At 36.2% G+C, this 16042-nt stretch overlaps 1 protein-coding gene across 7 annotated transcripts in view; it reads right to left on the reverse strand.

Annotated features, from left to right (window-relative positions):
- Window positions 1-608: 608 nt before the first annotated feature.
- LOC132148955 (rho GTPase-activating protein 27-like) overlaps window positions 609-16042 on the reverse strand; it is a 43889-nt gene continuing 28455 nt past the window's right edge. For 3 of the 7 annotated variants that reach the window (XM_059557776.1, XM_059557774.1, XM_059557775.1), the window contains exons 3-19: window positions 9276-9740; window positions 8935-9129; window positions 8160-8240; window positions 7922-8032; window positions 7501-7590; window positions 6997-7059; window positions 6405-6469; window positions 4598-4685; window positions 3993-4094; window positions 3472-3570; window positions 3266-3353; window positions 3050-3172; window positions 2788-2886; window positions 2626-2703; window positions 2020-2154; window positions 1100-1205; window positions 609-914 (exon numbers count right to left, since the gene is read on the reverse strand). In XM_059557776.1, coding sequence (XP_059413759.1) covers window positions 740-914; window positions 1100-1205; window positions 2020-2154; window positions 2626-2703; window positions 2788-2886; window positions 3050-3172; window positions 3266-3353; window positions 3472-3570; window positions 3993-4094; window positions 4598-4685; window positions 6405-6469; window positions 6997-7059; window positions 7501-7590; window positions 7922-8032; window positions 8160-8240; window positions 8935-9129; window positions 9276-9740 — 2163 coding nt within the window. In that variant the 3' untranslated portion in view covers window positions 609-739. The remainder of the gene's footprint in view (window positions 915-1099; window positions 1206-2019; window positions 2155-2625; window positions 2704-2787; window positions 2887-3049; window positions 3173-3265; window positions 3354-3471; window positions 3571-3992; window positions 4095-4597; window positions 4686-6404; window positions 6470-6996; window positions 7060-7500; window positions 7591-7921; window positions 8033-8159; window positions 8241-8934; window positions 9130-9275; window positions 9741-16042) is intronic. The other 4 variants (XM_059557778.1, XM_059557777.1, XM_059557781.1 and 1 more) reach the window with 4 other exon arrangements.

Consider the following 16042-nt stretch of genomic DNA (forward strand, 5'->3'; position numbering starts at 1 on the left):
TTTTAACATGCAATGCACAGCCAAAGTTTACTTTACTGCAAAACGTTCCATTGATAATTTTCATACTTCTGTACATTGTACTGTCAGCATTTTATAACAATAAAGATGGTGGGAAAATGTTAGTTAAACAGTTGATTAATAAACATTTTCTCCTGCCTCCTCAACAATAAAGTTCATGCAGTAGTGCTATTGGTGATTAAGCACACATTAATTCCAGGTTTTACTGTCAAGAGAAAAATTTGCTCATAGAAAAATGACAAATCAACCAAATATTCATACATTTTTGGAGGAGCACTGAAATCTCAAAGGAAAAACCTTGTCTGTTTGGAAAAAATGTTGTAGTTCCACAGGAACAGTTTTTGGTGTGTAGCAATAATATACAGTATATTATTCTGTAACATGTACACGTTCGTGCTCTGTATGTCTAATACCTTTAAAGCAATCATAGTAAGTTATTTCTTAATGAGGACTCCACAACTCTCAAACATGACATTTTGACAAATTAGAAATTTTCTTTCTTTATACCCGTTTATAAAAATTTGATCATATTGGCAGATGATCCCTTCAACTTTTTGTTGTCTTGATTTTCGCCAGAACCAAAATGATGATCTTTGGTTTTGACTGATTGGGACAGTCAATATCCAATCAGTAGACGGAAAACAGTCAGTTATCTTGTTCATTTGGGAATATGAGGAGATGGTGCTAATGGTTGTATTCGCTTCCCTTCCATCAGGTGATTTCATTTGGCTTGGAAGAGGTCACTGAACTCGTTGAGAATCAGCTCCACGATCTGGTTCTGGAAGACCATGTGCATGGTGATGTTGGACTCTTCCTGTGGTCTGAGCAACGTTGGGCCAAACACGATGGCCATATTTTGGACAGACATGCGGTTCAGCTCACCATGTTCAATCACCCTGTGGGACGGATGGGAATATGGTCAGAACTGCTTTTCAGTAAATAGGGCGAGGATGCAATTAGTACTTCAATAGATTTTCTTGTATGACCTGATCACTGTTAATACCCAAGACAAAGGGAAGTAACAAAACCATGTGTTGGTCATCACATCAAAACTGAGTAAAAAATACAGGTAGGTCCATACTTTCGAAGATGTCTGAAGAGAACCTCCATGGTGTCATGGTTGGGCAAAGGAAGGTTTCTCACCAGATCTCGAATATATGACACTTTCTGGCTGTAGTCACTCATTTCTAGAAAACAAATACAATGATTGAGCCCTTAAACATGCATGAACGAGGTTTTGGTCATGGGAATTAAACATAGTGTGCTGTTTTTGTAGATACCCCCTACAGTTTCCAATAATAATCCAATAGAGTCAAGTGGAATCATGAATCATTCATTTCACAGTTCATGATGCATTGCCTCATTTAGAAAAGCATCATAACCTAATCAAATTGGGGTCAAAGTAAATACACATGACTAGTTTCCATGTAAAAATAAATAAATATATATTACTATTAATATATAACTCTTATGAAATAAAAGCTTTCTTAGGTATATATCATGTGTAAAGAAAAAAATGGCTAGTCCACCCAAAAACTAAAAATGTATCATTATTTACTCATGTTGTTTTAAACTTGTATGAGTTTCTTTCTTATGTTAAACATGAAAGAAGTTTATATATATATATATATATATGGAAGAGGAAGAGGTCACTGAACATATATATATATATATATTATGTATATATGTATGAATATATATATATATATATATTATGTTGGAAAACAAAGTTGCCGGTAGACATTGGCTTTCATAGTATGGGGGAAAAATACTATGGAAGTCAATGGCTACTAGCAACTGTTTGGTTAGCAACATTCTTCAAAATATCTTATTTTGTGTTCAACAGAAGAAAGACACGCATACAGGTTTGGAACAACATGATGATGAGTAAATGATGAAAGAATTAAAAAAAATTTTTTGGTGAACTATCCCTTTAAGCCAAAAAGCAATGAATTAAAAAAAGCATTGATTTAGTTCTCTAGACCGGACAGTAACACTCACGAATGGCAGTGATGAACCTATCAAAAAAGCTGAAGGGGAAAAGAGGCTCAGGAAGTTCACGTAGGAAAAGCTTCAAAGCTCCAGTGATCACATGGATCTCTTCCCACTGGCCATCCTCCAGATCCAGAGCCTCTTCTACAGAAAGAAAGGAATAGAAAGTTTTATATAGTCAATGAAAAACAGCTTTGTTTATCCACCACTTGCTATAATAAGGTGATCCCACATGATTTTGTGATTTTACAGCAGTAAGCATTTACATTAGCATTATTTCTAATATGTTTATATCTATTTAGATTAAAAAACTAAGTTGTTTAGAAAAACTATCTAAGCTCTTTCAATTTGACATCTGATAATTTCGAATAATCGAAATAATCGAAAAATGTTTTGAAATTATTTGTTAAAACTGTAACTGTAGTAATTAAGGTGTCTTGGCAGATTGCTAGCATGGTTAATGTGTTTCCAGCAGTCTATTAATTCATTGTGATGGTGAACTCAATCCTGAATGGATGTATACAGTTCAAGGGTTACAGTGTAAAGGATGTACACAGTTTAAAAGTTGACATCACAGTTAAAGTCGTTGTGATAATGTGTCTAGCTCTTGTTTACCATGATCTGCTTTATATCGCAGCTTCTGGATGACAGCCAGGTTCCCGCTCACTCTGTAGATTCCATCTATTTTCAGACCTGCACCACGCAAACAGACACTGACACTTTAGATAACTTTTCTTACTTCTGAACTCATAAACACACACCAAAATGAACCCTTACCCCTTTTCTCAATAGATCGTATGCATTTTTCCATAAACTTGGGCACGGTAGTGTTTTCCCGATGACAGAGGGTGTCTAGGTGGCAGCCAAACACATTCTCTGTGAACAAAGAGAAACTAAAAGTCAAATGACTTTGAATGTGAATATAGGATAAGAATAAGTCCACTAGTCTCAAATCTTCATCGACATCTGCTTGAATTCTTTGAAAGTCACAGCATTACTAATTCAGCTGGCATTGAAAGAGGCAAAAGATGATCCTAACCTTTGATGTAGCCCTTCTCTTTGACTGACTGCAGGGTGGGTCGCCGCTGGAGGAACTTGCGCAGCTTGGTTCGAACACGGCCCTGTTCTAAGTCTATGCTACTTGAAGAACTCAGTCTTGTTGCTATAAGAAAATGATTTAAAAATACAAAGAAGCTGAATTAAGTCATTATTAACAGTGATTTGCTTGTTGTGATCAGATGATTCAGTTACTGACATTCATTCTTCCTTTCTTTATCTGCAGGTAATGGAGGTTTTTCTGGGACATCTTCCACTTCATCCTCTGAGAAATAGTTATGGTCCTGCTGTGAAAGATCACAACATATTTTCATCATTTTATGGGTAAATGTGATGGGATGGAAAAAGCTTAGCAACTTGTGTTTTTCTTTTACCCTGTATTTTTCCAGCAGGGGTGTCACTCACCAGCAGTCTGATGGTGTCCAGAATGATCTTGTGCCAGTCGTGTATGATGCTGTCTGTGTCATACTGTATCAGATACTCAGAGCCGTGACGTGTCTTGAGCTGCTCAGTGACATGGACAATATTTCAGGCTTTGTTATTAAAAAATATGGACTGATATAGACTGACAAGAAAATCTCTGAGGGGAAAAGTCGACAGTGACTGGTAGCAATCCATTTCAAGGCAATAAATATTAAAATATCTGTGCTTACTTTTCAGATTCACCACTCTTAAAACCACAACACATGTTGCTAATAGTGCAAGAGTTCTGGCAGCGCTTGTGTTTTATTGCCAGAACAAAGGTCACCAGTCACACTTGCCAATGACTAAACCCATCACAAAGGAACATATTTGAATTTAGAGAAACAAATTCAGTCTTAATTCCTGGAAGAGCAATGTAATGATTTTCACAGGATGCAGTGCTTTGTTTATTTATTTTGCACAAGCTATGAACAGGAAAGACTGTCCTGAGTCACAGTGCTCACCTCTAGAACATTCTTCTTGCTTGACTTTTCTTTAGACGCCCATGATAAAGTCGCTCCTTTCAGTTCCACTGTGTACTCTGGGACGATCTGATTGCTCTTGGTCTGTAGGGGTCAACCAATGGCAGTCAGTTTATTTTAAAGTTGTTCTCTTTAGTAGACTTACTGTAATTAACAGGCGCTAATGTATGTGATTTCTCTAGATCCATGTACAAGACCAACTAGGTGTGCTGATAACCAATAAATTGCTAAATAAAATGCTGATATTGAAAGTGTTTAAATGCTACAAGTGATTTTATTCTCCACAACATGATAATGAAGCGCATGATAAATGGATATTCTTTTTAAGATCTGCATAAGATGGGTTTTTTTATTATTTTTTTTATACATTATCAGTGTTTTTAAAAGCTAATTTGAAGTTGATGGAAAAGGTAATCAACATGTAAAAATGGAGAAAATTAGTATGCAGAATTAAAAATAACCAGTATATATCCAATCACCGACTAATATGATAAATTAAAAAAATGTCTAATATCGGACTATAACTGATATGTCACTGATCTATTGTGCATCCAAAATTATTAAATAAACAGATTAAATAAACTTACAGACATCCCTGTGGGTGTAAATTTAGGGTCTTTGTGGAAAGTGAGTATGCCATCATGGAGAACAGTCCATGACTGCGCCCAGTTCTTCCTGCAAACACAGCAGAAGCGATTTCAGAGCCGAGACACATGTTAAAACACTTTAAAGATCAATTTTTTTACTCTATTCTCAGCACCTGTGTGATATATAAAAGGGTATCTATATATAAAATCTCATTTGCTAGAAGTGCAAGTTTCCCAGACCAGGGTTAAGATAACTGCAGTTATGAGTTAATTGAAAAGCTAATAATTATTTAAGTCATAAAAATGTTAAAAGTAAAATAAAATCAAACAGAAAAAAAATCCCATGAAATTAAATTAAAAATGAAATATTTTATTATTTTTCCTGCATGTCCAAGAACCTGCGAATGTTGTCAGATTATTAATATATTTAATTAAAATCAAAGGGGGGTACTTCAGGTAAAAGTTTTAGTTTACTGGCTCTCTCAAACATGCAACAGTTCATTAGCATTGCTAAAATCAAATCTCATTCTGTCACTTTTTCTTGTGGAGTGCCTCAAGGATCTGTCCTTGGTACAGTTCTATTCTTAATCTACATGCTTCCTCTGGGTCAGATCATTGGCGCCATGGCTTAATTTCCACATATGCCGATGATACACAAATCTATTTTACCGGACAGCCCAATTCTGTTTCCCCCTTCTTCTTTTACATCTCGCTTACATGATTTCAAAGTATGGATGGCCCAACATGTTTTAAATTTAAATACTGAAAAAAAGAATTTCTGTTAGTTGGCCTTAAATCCCTTGGCTACTCCCAAACTGACAACTCCATTAACATTGACGGAGTTATAGTCCATCCTTCTTCCACTACACACAATCTTGGTATAATGTTTGATTCTAGTCTATCAAACCTATGACCATCTTTCAATTTCAAAGATGCTGAAACTGTAGTTCATGCGTTTATTATGTCACATCTAGATTATTGTAACTTGTTTTATGGTAACCCCAACAAAGTCCTTAACCGCTTGCAGCTAATTCATAATTCAGCTACTCGTGTTCTTACATTTACCAAAAAATCTGCCCACATCACTCTGCTTTTAAATTAAAATGTATTAAATTACATTAAATTTAAATTTATGCATTTAGCAGACGCTTTTATCCAAAGCGACTTACATTGCTTTCAGGCTATCAATTTTCTACAATCATGTGTTCCCTGGGATTCGAACCCCAAACCTTGCACTTGCTAACGCAATGCTCTACCAGTTGAGCTACAGGAACAAAAAAATGTATTCAATTGCTTTTACAGCAATTACATTGGCCCCCTGTCACCTATCGTATTGTTGTAGTTTTCAAGGCCAGTTATGGTTTAGCACCTTCTTACCTTTCTGAATTAATTCTCCCCAATGTCCCTGCCCATACTTTGAGATATCTCTTCACTCCAGACCTTTTAAACTGCTCTCAAAACTCACTTATTTAAATTTCTTAATTGATTGCTTGCCTTAATTTTCTGTTCTATGCTTGCTTTGTAACTTATCTTGTATATTACATATTATTTCACCTCTGTCTGCTGTTTGGCTGTTCATATGTTGCATACTATCTGTTATTTACCTTATGTAAAGCATCCTTGGGTATTTAAAAGGCACTATATAAATAAAACATTAGTCAAAATGGGTTTGGTTGACAAGAAAGTTTGGGAATCCCTGTGGTAAAAACTACACAGGTGACTAATTTGCATGCTTTTTTCTATCAATACTTGAAGTATGACTGTACTGTTTAACCACAGATAAACGTTGATTAATTTAAGGCCCCACCTCATCCTTTTTCCATTCTCAGCAACTTTAGTCTTGTTGAGAATTCCAGCCTTCTCCAGTGATGACTGATGTAAGCAACAGACAAGAGGTTGTTTGTTAGAGGTATCAGATTTATATATTTATATTTATATATTTATATATATATATATATATATATATATATATATATATAAACACACACACACACACATCAAAACAAGGACAAACAAAAAAGCTCTTTGTGAATGTTAAAAACATACTATTTGCCCCCTTTTTATAATGATAAGCAAATAAGAGCTGCATTTCAGAAAATTTTGCGAGATGTGAGTGCAACAAAACTAAAATAAAAAGAGTCATAATAAAAAGTGTTTGAAAAAATGTTAGTGCAGGTCTGTTGGTAGCATGTTAAATGAACAATGACGGAACAGCATGCCACGAAACAACACTATCTACAGCTACTGATGAAAGACAAACATTTTAATATGAAGCTTTTTTTCAGCCATGCCATTGGACAACAAGCAGTGATTTTAGTTTTCAGCTAATGCATGACATGTTAGTTTCGGACCCCAATGCAGACAACTTAACAGGCCCAATAAACAAGCTCAGGACGCACATGATGAGAATGTGAATTTGTACTGTGACTGGACAGGTTCCTCCACCGTCTTAACTTTTTATCCTTTAGAAAGGAAAGAAAAACTTTTTTTAAATTTAAATGTTAAATTTGTTTAAATTTTGGACTTCTTTTCATTTTTGTAGAGCAAATTACATTATATTTGCATATTTTAAATTGCATATCATTATACTGCAACCAGTTTATTTTTTAGATAAAAACACTGATAAATACATCAGCACGTTATAACTATTTGATTATGGCAGAACGTTTTTTTTTTTAATCTTTTTTAAAACATTTTTATTTGCATGACCTTATGCATGGTTTATAATCGGTTTTCGATCTTGCATGCAAAAGCATTCAGTAAGGGGAACTTAACATGAATGAGAGCAAAATTATAATAAAATAAGAATGAGACTGTTACACATGAATAAGTTTTGGTGAGCTAATTGTCATGAGTTAAAAGCTCCACTGAGGGCTGGAAATAACAGAGGTCATGTTACGTACGTAATGCTGTGATTCTGGTGAATTCCCTGAACTAGATGCATCAGTGACATTGTCAGAGGCGATCCGCCTGTGTGAGGGGGAAAATTTCTGCAGGGGGAAATGAAGAGAAAGAAAATAAACGAATATTAGCTGGTGGAAAATGGTGCGGTGGTGTGTCAAATCAGGCACCAGATGTTTCCTTCCTTCCTGTTGTGGTCACTGAAGAGAACAGACTTGAGGGCATCCCTCACACAATTTGCTGAAACTGTAAAGAAACTTTGTGGTTTATGTAGAGCTGTATCTGACCTCTGTAAGTGTTCACAAGACAGATAAATGTTAACGATTTAAAAAAGGACAGGATGAAAAAAAAAAGTCAAAGAATTGTGTATATCTTAAATTATACAAGTGAAAAGATCCAGGTTAAGAGTGTCCTGAAACTCACCAGGTCTTCCTGAGATACGTTAAACTGGGTGTGTCTCCAGTTGTTCAAAACGGGGTGAGCATTTTGTTCTATTCCATTTCCACTGATTGGCTGACCAGGCGGGACTGAAGCCTTTACAAACAGTCAGTAGAGGTCTTATGAGTTCATAAAGAGTTCAAATGCAAGATATGCATTTGTAAAAAATATAAAAACATAAAAAATAATGATAAAAAATGTTTAAACAAAATCATACACAGACCTCTGGAAGGCTCCACTGAGATTTAGACCCATCTTTTAAGTAATAATACATCTTCCCTTTGTCATCCTTAGACTGGATCCACTGTGATTGGGAGAAAAAAATATTAGTGAGTCAGAATGTGAAATAAATGTATTGGTTTGTTTATTGAGTTACTTAAATTACTTATATAAGAAGATTTGGTCATGAAAGCATTGACATTACATTAAAATTATTATGTATTTGAGTAGACCAATTACAGAACTTCTTACAAATCTTTTAGAAAGTTCAACACATTTCTTGCCACTAGCATGGTTATTAATTAAATAGGTTGGCTTTTTTATTTCACTTTTAGCTACCAATAATTAAGTAGCAACCCAAGCTCCATTTTAAACACATTTAAAGTAATTTTACCAATTATTGTCCATCAAAATTAGTGCTGAAAACTGGAAAATGTCTGCAGATTCTGTATGGAGCTGTTCTGATTAATTTTTACAATGTCCTCTTTTTTTTCTGCAACAAGGTATCATTAAGACACCAACAGAGGGCACCAATACATACAAAACCAACAGCTATAAATCACCTCTGATACTATATCAATGAAATGCAAAAGAGCTCTTACATATAATAATTATGTATTGCATTAACAACAACAAAAAGATCATTCAGGATTCTGATAAGAGACTGGACATTGAATAAATAAAACATGGTTTTGGGACCTTATTAATGATCATTGTAGTGCATTCATTAGTACTCCCAGCCTTGTGTGTGTGTGTGTGTTGTGATGAACTCTCATTACCTTTTCATGTGTGAGTTCATTTGTGAAGACAGATTTTCCATCGGCCCCTACAGAGTCAGTCCAGCCCACAGGGACGTCTTTATGCGTGTCCACAGCAGCCCTAGGGATGACAGCGCGCTTGATTTGGGGCAACTGGAAAGAAATATGGGAATCCTCACATTGATTTGTTGGATAGTCCTCCTCTGGAAGAGGTGGCTGAGGATGCAGAGACAGAACTCTTTACCACCAGTTTTGATCAATTTAATGCATCATTGCGGAATAAAATTATTTAAATTCTTATTATCACATTATTAAATTGTAGTGATAGTGAGAGACAGATATAGATGCAGGTAGAATTTTACCGGTGCGTTTGCCTCCTTCCCATGACTGTGTGCCCTGTCTGTGGAGGATGGAGGCTGCGATGGCTCTGGGGCACTCCAAGACGTTTGCTTCAAAATGTGATTATAATAATAATGTCTCCCAGTGGTCTCATCCAAAAGCTGCTCCCAGTCAGAGCCCTGTGAGTGTGCAGAGGATGGGGTGGACACAGGTGTGGGGAAGGTCACAGACTCCATACCTTCAGGGCTTCGGGGATCAGACCAACTGCTCTGTCCTGTTTCAGGGTTGTAGTAGTACTCCTTACCGCTGTCGTGGTCGGTATGGACCTGCCATCCGTCTGAGTAGGTCGGGAAGGCGGAGTCCAGAGAAGGACTGAGGGGGATGCCGGGCGACGAGCAAGTTGAGGCAGAGGAGTTTGAAGGGCAAGGAACAGTCTTCTTCAGGTCAGTAACGTTGGCATACACTGCCGTGGTGGGGTCATTCTCTGTCTGCGGGAGAGAAGAAAGGCCATATTTAGGGTATGATGGCAGCTTCTACAGAACTATATTTCATTTAAAGATAAAAAAACTGGTTGAAACGTTATAATGTAAAGTAAACAAAACACTTCAAATATTTATCAAGTATATTTTGCATGAACACATCAATTTGAATTTCAACAAAATGTAAAAGAATTCTCATCAGAATGGGCCTTTCTTTCAGAAAAAGTCCTACATGTACATTGAAAGAAACAACTTTGTACCTTCTTTACCCCTCTATCCAAAATAATCATGTGCTGATATTTCACAGCAAATACTGAAAGCATCACCCTTTACACACTTCTGTAATTCTGTTGTGTAAACCAAGGACATATTAAACTTTTATGGACAGATACAATTGAACAGACCACATCACACAGAGCATGGCACTAACATGAGTTAGGAGTGTATCTGTCTATGTCCCATGCAAGGACTTCTATTATTTATTTGAACAAAAGTCTATAGAAACCTGATGAAATCAAAGAGATATGAGAAGAAAATCCTGCTGAAACCACTCCCTCAATTCAGGAAAGACACGAGAATGTTTATGTGGATTCAAATATCTTGCCAGCTTTCATCTTCAGGCCGTCACTCAATGGAATTTTAATAGACTGGAACAGACATCTGCTCTTAATCGGAAAGTTTGCTTAAAAACATTTCAAACAAGAGGTGTATCTAGACAACCATTATCAGGTCACCATCTGTGATCATGAGGTAATTAAAATGAAAACATAATTTTCATTTGTGTTAGAACTATCATGGCATGGTCTCAAAAGGCTGGCCAAATAGACTGGTGACCAGTAAAATCTCATTGGAATGCAGAATTTAATGCCTGAAAAATATCAAAAACAATAATGAAAATGTGTTTGCTTAGTCCAAGTCAACGTTTCTCTAGATACCATGCTCTTCCAAAATGGGGAAGCATCCAGATAATGTGTTTTCCACAGCACAGCACACTCTCTGGGGAAGGGAAGTCAAGATCAAAACATAAAAACCGACAGAGGTTTCCGCTGCACAATGTACATTTGAGAGGAGCTTGATACACACAGAAGATTGGAGTGTGGTCCACTGCCAAACTGTACAGTCTCATGAAGTATCACAATAATCTGAATGGCACGTGAGTCAGCTAAAAAAGAACCCAATTACATCCAACTATTGTAACATTAATTAACTGTGTTTACAATGCAGCAAACTGAAAAACAAGGTTATTTTAGGTTTAAAAACATTCTCTCTCTCTCTCTCTTTCTCTCTGCAAGTAATGATAATGTGTATATTGCAAGTGCTGTAAATAGACTTTGTTATACAATGGCATACAGAATAATTAAACAGTTTTATTTTATTTATTACAGCACATGACACTGCAGGATACAGCTGTCACTGCTTGAAATTGAATATGAGCAGCTGAAATATAGCTGGAGACATCTTTGAAAAAAACAGGACAAATGCAGAACAAGCTATGATGATCCATTATTTCCCATGATATTCTCATAGTATTAAAATAAACATTAACAATCTATCTGCAAAAAAATATTTTCAAGTGCATGCAATGGATTTGCATTAAAATGTAAATGCAAAAAAAATGTAAATTAAAAAAAATCATGCATGCCATAATTTCATTCAAAATCTTGTTTACAGGATCTATAAACAGGAATGACCCAGTAACAATTGATGGATTCAGTTCAAGACTATAAATCAAAGGTAAACCATTTGGCCACGTTAATTAGCAATAACAAACTTTAAGTAGAAAATCTGTGGGTAAACAACAGTTTCTTTTAAGTAAACCATAGTAGAGTAGTCTCACAAACACTGATGGAATCAGTGAGACTGTCCACGACATCCTACCTGCATATCTCAGTCTCACAATGCTACCTTGTTTACCGCTTACCCTACGAAACCTCAGACAGGTCTGCAGCCTTGGCATCAGCGTATGGCAAGCCTTAAGGATCATCTCTTTCACTTCCATCCGAACAGTCAGCAAATAAAACTTCTCTAATAAAAAAAGAAAAATGGGCCAGAAACTATACCAAAACTCAACTATTATGTTCTGACCACATATGGTCCCACCTGAGAGGAGCAAAAGTTTCAAAACACTATAAGATCTGGAAACGCTTTTCTGCTGAACTACAACACAGCTTCTGGCTAAGTGTACAGTTTGGTAGAGATTCACAGAGACTGGGAATTTACAAAAAAAAAAAAAAAAAAAAAACATCAGGCTTTAGGGGAGGGTCACATCAGATTATTTGACAGGAAAGCTAATGGGGATCTCCCGAGGGTCCAACACGCATGTATGATGGCACATACAGTTCAAACACAGAAACCCCAACTGGGAACACAAACTAACTGCTGTGGGTGGAGGGACCCGTCTTAAACTATCATTTCCTCTTGAGGTGGAGTAATGCTAATTAAAATAAACAAACATAATCATTGGTCCGGTAAACATCCTGCAATCTGTCAAAAAGGCTTCATGACATGGAACTGCATCACAAATTTCATCTCTCCCCTTACTTCCTCTTTCCTGCTGAACAAGCTATGTGCAAAGAACTGGGTGAGACAGGATTCTAGGGTAACCAAATCAATCGGTTAGTCTAGATTAAAGGCCAAAGCTTGGTTTTGTCATTCAAATAAAACCTCAAAAGCTCGTTTAGAAACTCACCTGATTTCACTTTCAAGTGACCCTGTGTGCTGATCTGTATATTTTACACAATGTGTAAATGGAGCAGACCTTCTTTTCCAGCATTGCAATTAGAATTGGCAGGTTTAAAAGCAATGAGAACAGGTAAGATTAAGCTCAACTCACAAATTATTGTTATAGCTCATATTTTATGGATATTAAACTCTTGCATCGCGTAGTTCATCTCAATTCTCGAACAGTTTGACTTGTTGAGGAGAGGTATGCTATTACCTTTCTGTGCAAAGATTTTTTTGGCCAATTAATGATAAAACGCCCCAAAACATCCCACAGACTTGCCATAAATGTAAATGTAGATTTACATAGAAAAAGCAGAACACTCTCATTTTAACCTAACACACTTTACAACAAATTATTCATTGTTTACTGTTGGGTTTAAATTCATGTTTTAGAGAAAACAATTTCATTCCTAACACTTTGATTTCGAAATGACAATTAAAATCCCTTGGGTAATTAAAATATTTTCCATATAAACCCATGAATACTAAACATACAGTAAACCGCCAAAAATCAATGCGCACTAAGTGGGATGTTTAGTCAATCATTTACATTGCCTTTAGTCTCAAAATAGACTTATGACGTGACATTTCAGTGTATTTTGACCCCATTCTTGATCACTAAGTTTACAGACAGTTGTTCCTAAAGCAATACAAACAACAGAAACCAGGAACACTTCACAAACTAAAACAAAGTCCTTTTAAATTGAGATTTATATACTTCCTCATTGCGGTTCACTTATGCCTGATTAAAAGCAAACCTAAATGAATATATGCCAGTGTTTGATTATAAATAAAGGAATTTATATCAAACCAGATGATACAACTATAATCACAAAATTACAAAATAAACCCCACTCAATCATTCGCTCAGCTAAACCTGTCAGTGGTGACTCCCACAGTTGAACACAGCTCAAAAAGTATCTAAAGTTTTCAGGACACAATGCTAAATTTAAACATATCTGCAAACATCTGAGAGGTTTCGGCTTGCTCATGTTATAACTGCATAATATTCAAAGGAGAATAATAATCAGGAAATAATCAGAAGGGCTTTAAAAAAACAGTCTGCAAGAAATATAATCTATCAATGAAACACAGCTTTTAAGTCTCACAGAGAGCAAGTGGCCTCATCTGCTCAAAATTGCTCCACTAAGAGGTCAAAACAGACTGTCTTGAATGGTTTGACACACAAATTAATCAATTAAATGATATATTTACCTTTAAGGTAAAGCACAATAATTCTGCCCTTGAGTCTAAAAAATCTCTCCCGCTTTTCCATAACCACTTGAGGTTTTGTTTAAATATCAAAATACTTCCAGGTTTAAATTTTAATATAGCCTAGTTTTAGTAATTATTAGATTGTCCTGTCAAATAAAAGCATACAATATTTAATCACTAACAAATAACCCTGACTTTATGGTAAAACAAGGTGTACCCTAATTTATAGGCTATTTATAAATGTACATTTTCAAATCGAGGGGGGGAGGGAGCCTTGTTTGTCAGGACGCTCTGTGCCTGTTTTAACAATGTTGGGAGATCAGCTTAAATCAGGGAAGTTAGATCAGTAAACCATTTTTGACTTATTTAAGCTCGTTTTTTAAAGCAGTGTTACTTGAGGCTACAGGTGCAAGTAACTAAAGGTGTAGGTATTTATGCATTTATAAAGCTACCTATAAACAATATATATATATATTATAATACATTAGTCTGTATATGAAAAGCGCACAAATAAAACAGCGTTAATTAATAATTTATCATCACTGTGAGCGAGAGAGTGATGTGTAGCGTGTGCGCTCTTGACTATTCAAGCTCAAAGTTAAACGCTCTCATTATAATATTAAAAGCCGTCTAAAACCGCGCGATTCTGCCTTTATCGCGTCAAAAGCTAGATAAAAAAAGACGTGTATTCGTAATAATACCTGTCTTTGATTTCCGCTGGTCGTATCAGATGAATCTCACCTGTTCCTCCTCAGAAGAGTCGAGTCTGAAGCTGCGCTCTGGCTGTTAACTAGGGAGCGGCGACCCACCTTTCTTTTCTTTTCCTTCTTTTTAACTCTTACTCTCACAAACTTACAGCGTTTTGTGGTTCGCCAGGACAAATACTTAAAGTTCTTCACTTGCGGTGTGAAAAGAAAGCGGTGTATCTTTTATAAGTGTATTCCTGCATCTAGCTCTTAAGAGTAGCCTACAGCGGCCATCTGTCACGCTCAGGGACGAGGCAGAGGACACGCACGGCTGTGTTTTCACAGTGCCTATGTGGGTAGGGTGGGAGTTGTTCTCAACTTGTTTGGGTTTAAAGCACTGAAATGAGATTTGGAGGCCCTCAGGAAGAACTCCTTTGTTTTGTAAACGTGCCAGTGTTTGAGAGGCAGTGTAGCAGGATTGGACCAGCTGTCATATGTTCTCTAGGCAAATAGGGGTACAATTATATATAGTTTATAGGCATATAATAATGACTCACTAAAAGTCAGCTTATAGTGATGGAAAAAAAATGTGTCGCCTCAATACCCGAATTGAGCTCATGGTCTTTCTCATGAATTGTAGCCAAACTATGTATCGGCATAAAAGTCATCTGAGGACCTTAAGATATATTTGAAGCTTAGTACAGTGCTGGTTTTGTGAGAAACTTATGTAGACAGACTAACAATGGCTCTGAAACCTGATACAGGTGCACTGAGAGCTGCACTCCATCTGTGCCTCTCCCCTTCATCTCCACACAAATTCCCAAAACAAGAGTGGAACTACAGTGATTCTTGTTAGATCTGCAAATGGTTAGAGAGTTAGAAGCAATTACGCATACTGACAATCACTGCATTCATCAATTTCTTGTGATATATATATATATATATATATATATATATAAACAGTGGCCCTATCCACTGTAACTCAAATGCTTTGAAATGTATCAATGTTCAACGAAACTGAGAACATGAAAAGGAACAACTAGATTCCCTGGAATTGTGTTGTAAAACAGAAATGAACATTCTATATTTAGTCATTTTTCTACAGAAAGCTATTTCTATAAAGAGTAGGCCAAATATCTCTCTCTTTCATTCTCACTCTCCATCTGTCTCTGTCCTCGCTCCAAGTTTCATTGTTTCAGAGGCTTTATGACAATTTAAATTACCACTGTAGTCGTGAATGAGACTTTGAAAATGATGACAAAATCCCCCCTCTCTATTTCTTTCTTTCATACTCTTTATCTGTTTTCTCTCTTGCTTTCTGACACATTTCAAGCTTTGGGATCATTTACTGTTTTTGAAACTGAGAAGCTGAAAACATCTGTGCTAACAATAGTAGCCTTGCAGCTATACAACATATGAAGACTGACTCAGATCCCAGGATCTGTGCTAACATTGGCCCAGGAGATTAACGATTAACCCTTTGTAGTGTACATGCAACCACCATGAATGTATTCTGAAACAAATAACACAATTAACTTAGCATTCTGGTAAAATTTACTTAAAACATGCTGTGTACCATGGGTGGTAGTGGAACGCTAGCTAGTTAACAATATTGTCTCTGGTTTGAAGTGAATTGAAAACATTGCCTGCTAGAAGTATTTCTATCCCATATTCTTATAGAGACAG

The sequence above is a fragment of the Carassius carassius genome, chromosome 9 (assembly GCF_963082965.1).
Source record: "Carassius carassius chromosome 9, fCarCar2.1, whole genome shotgun sequence".
Lineage (NCBI taxonomy): Eukaryota > Metazoa > Chordata > Actinopteri > Cypriniformes > Cyprinidae > Carassius > Carassius carassius.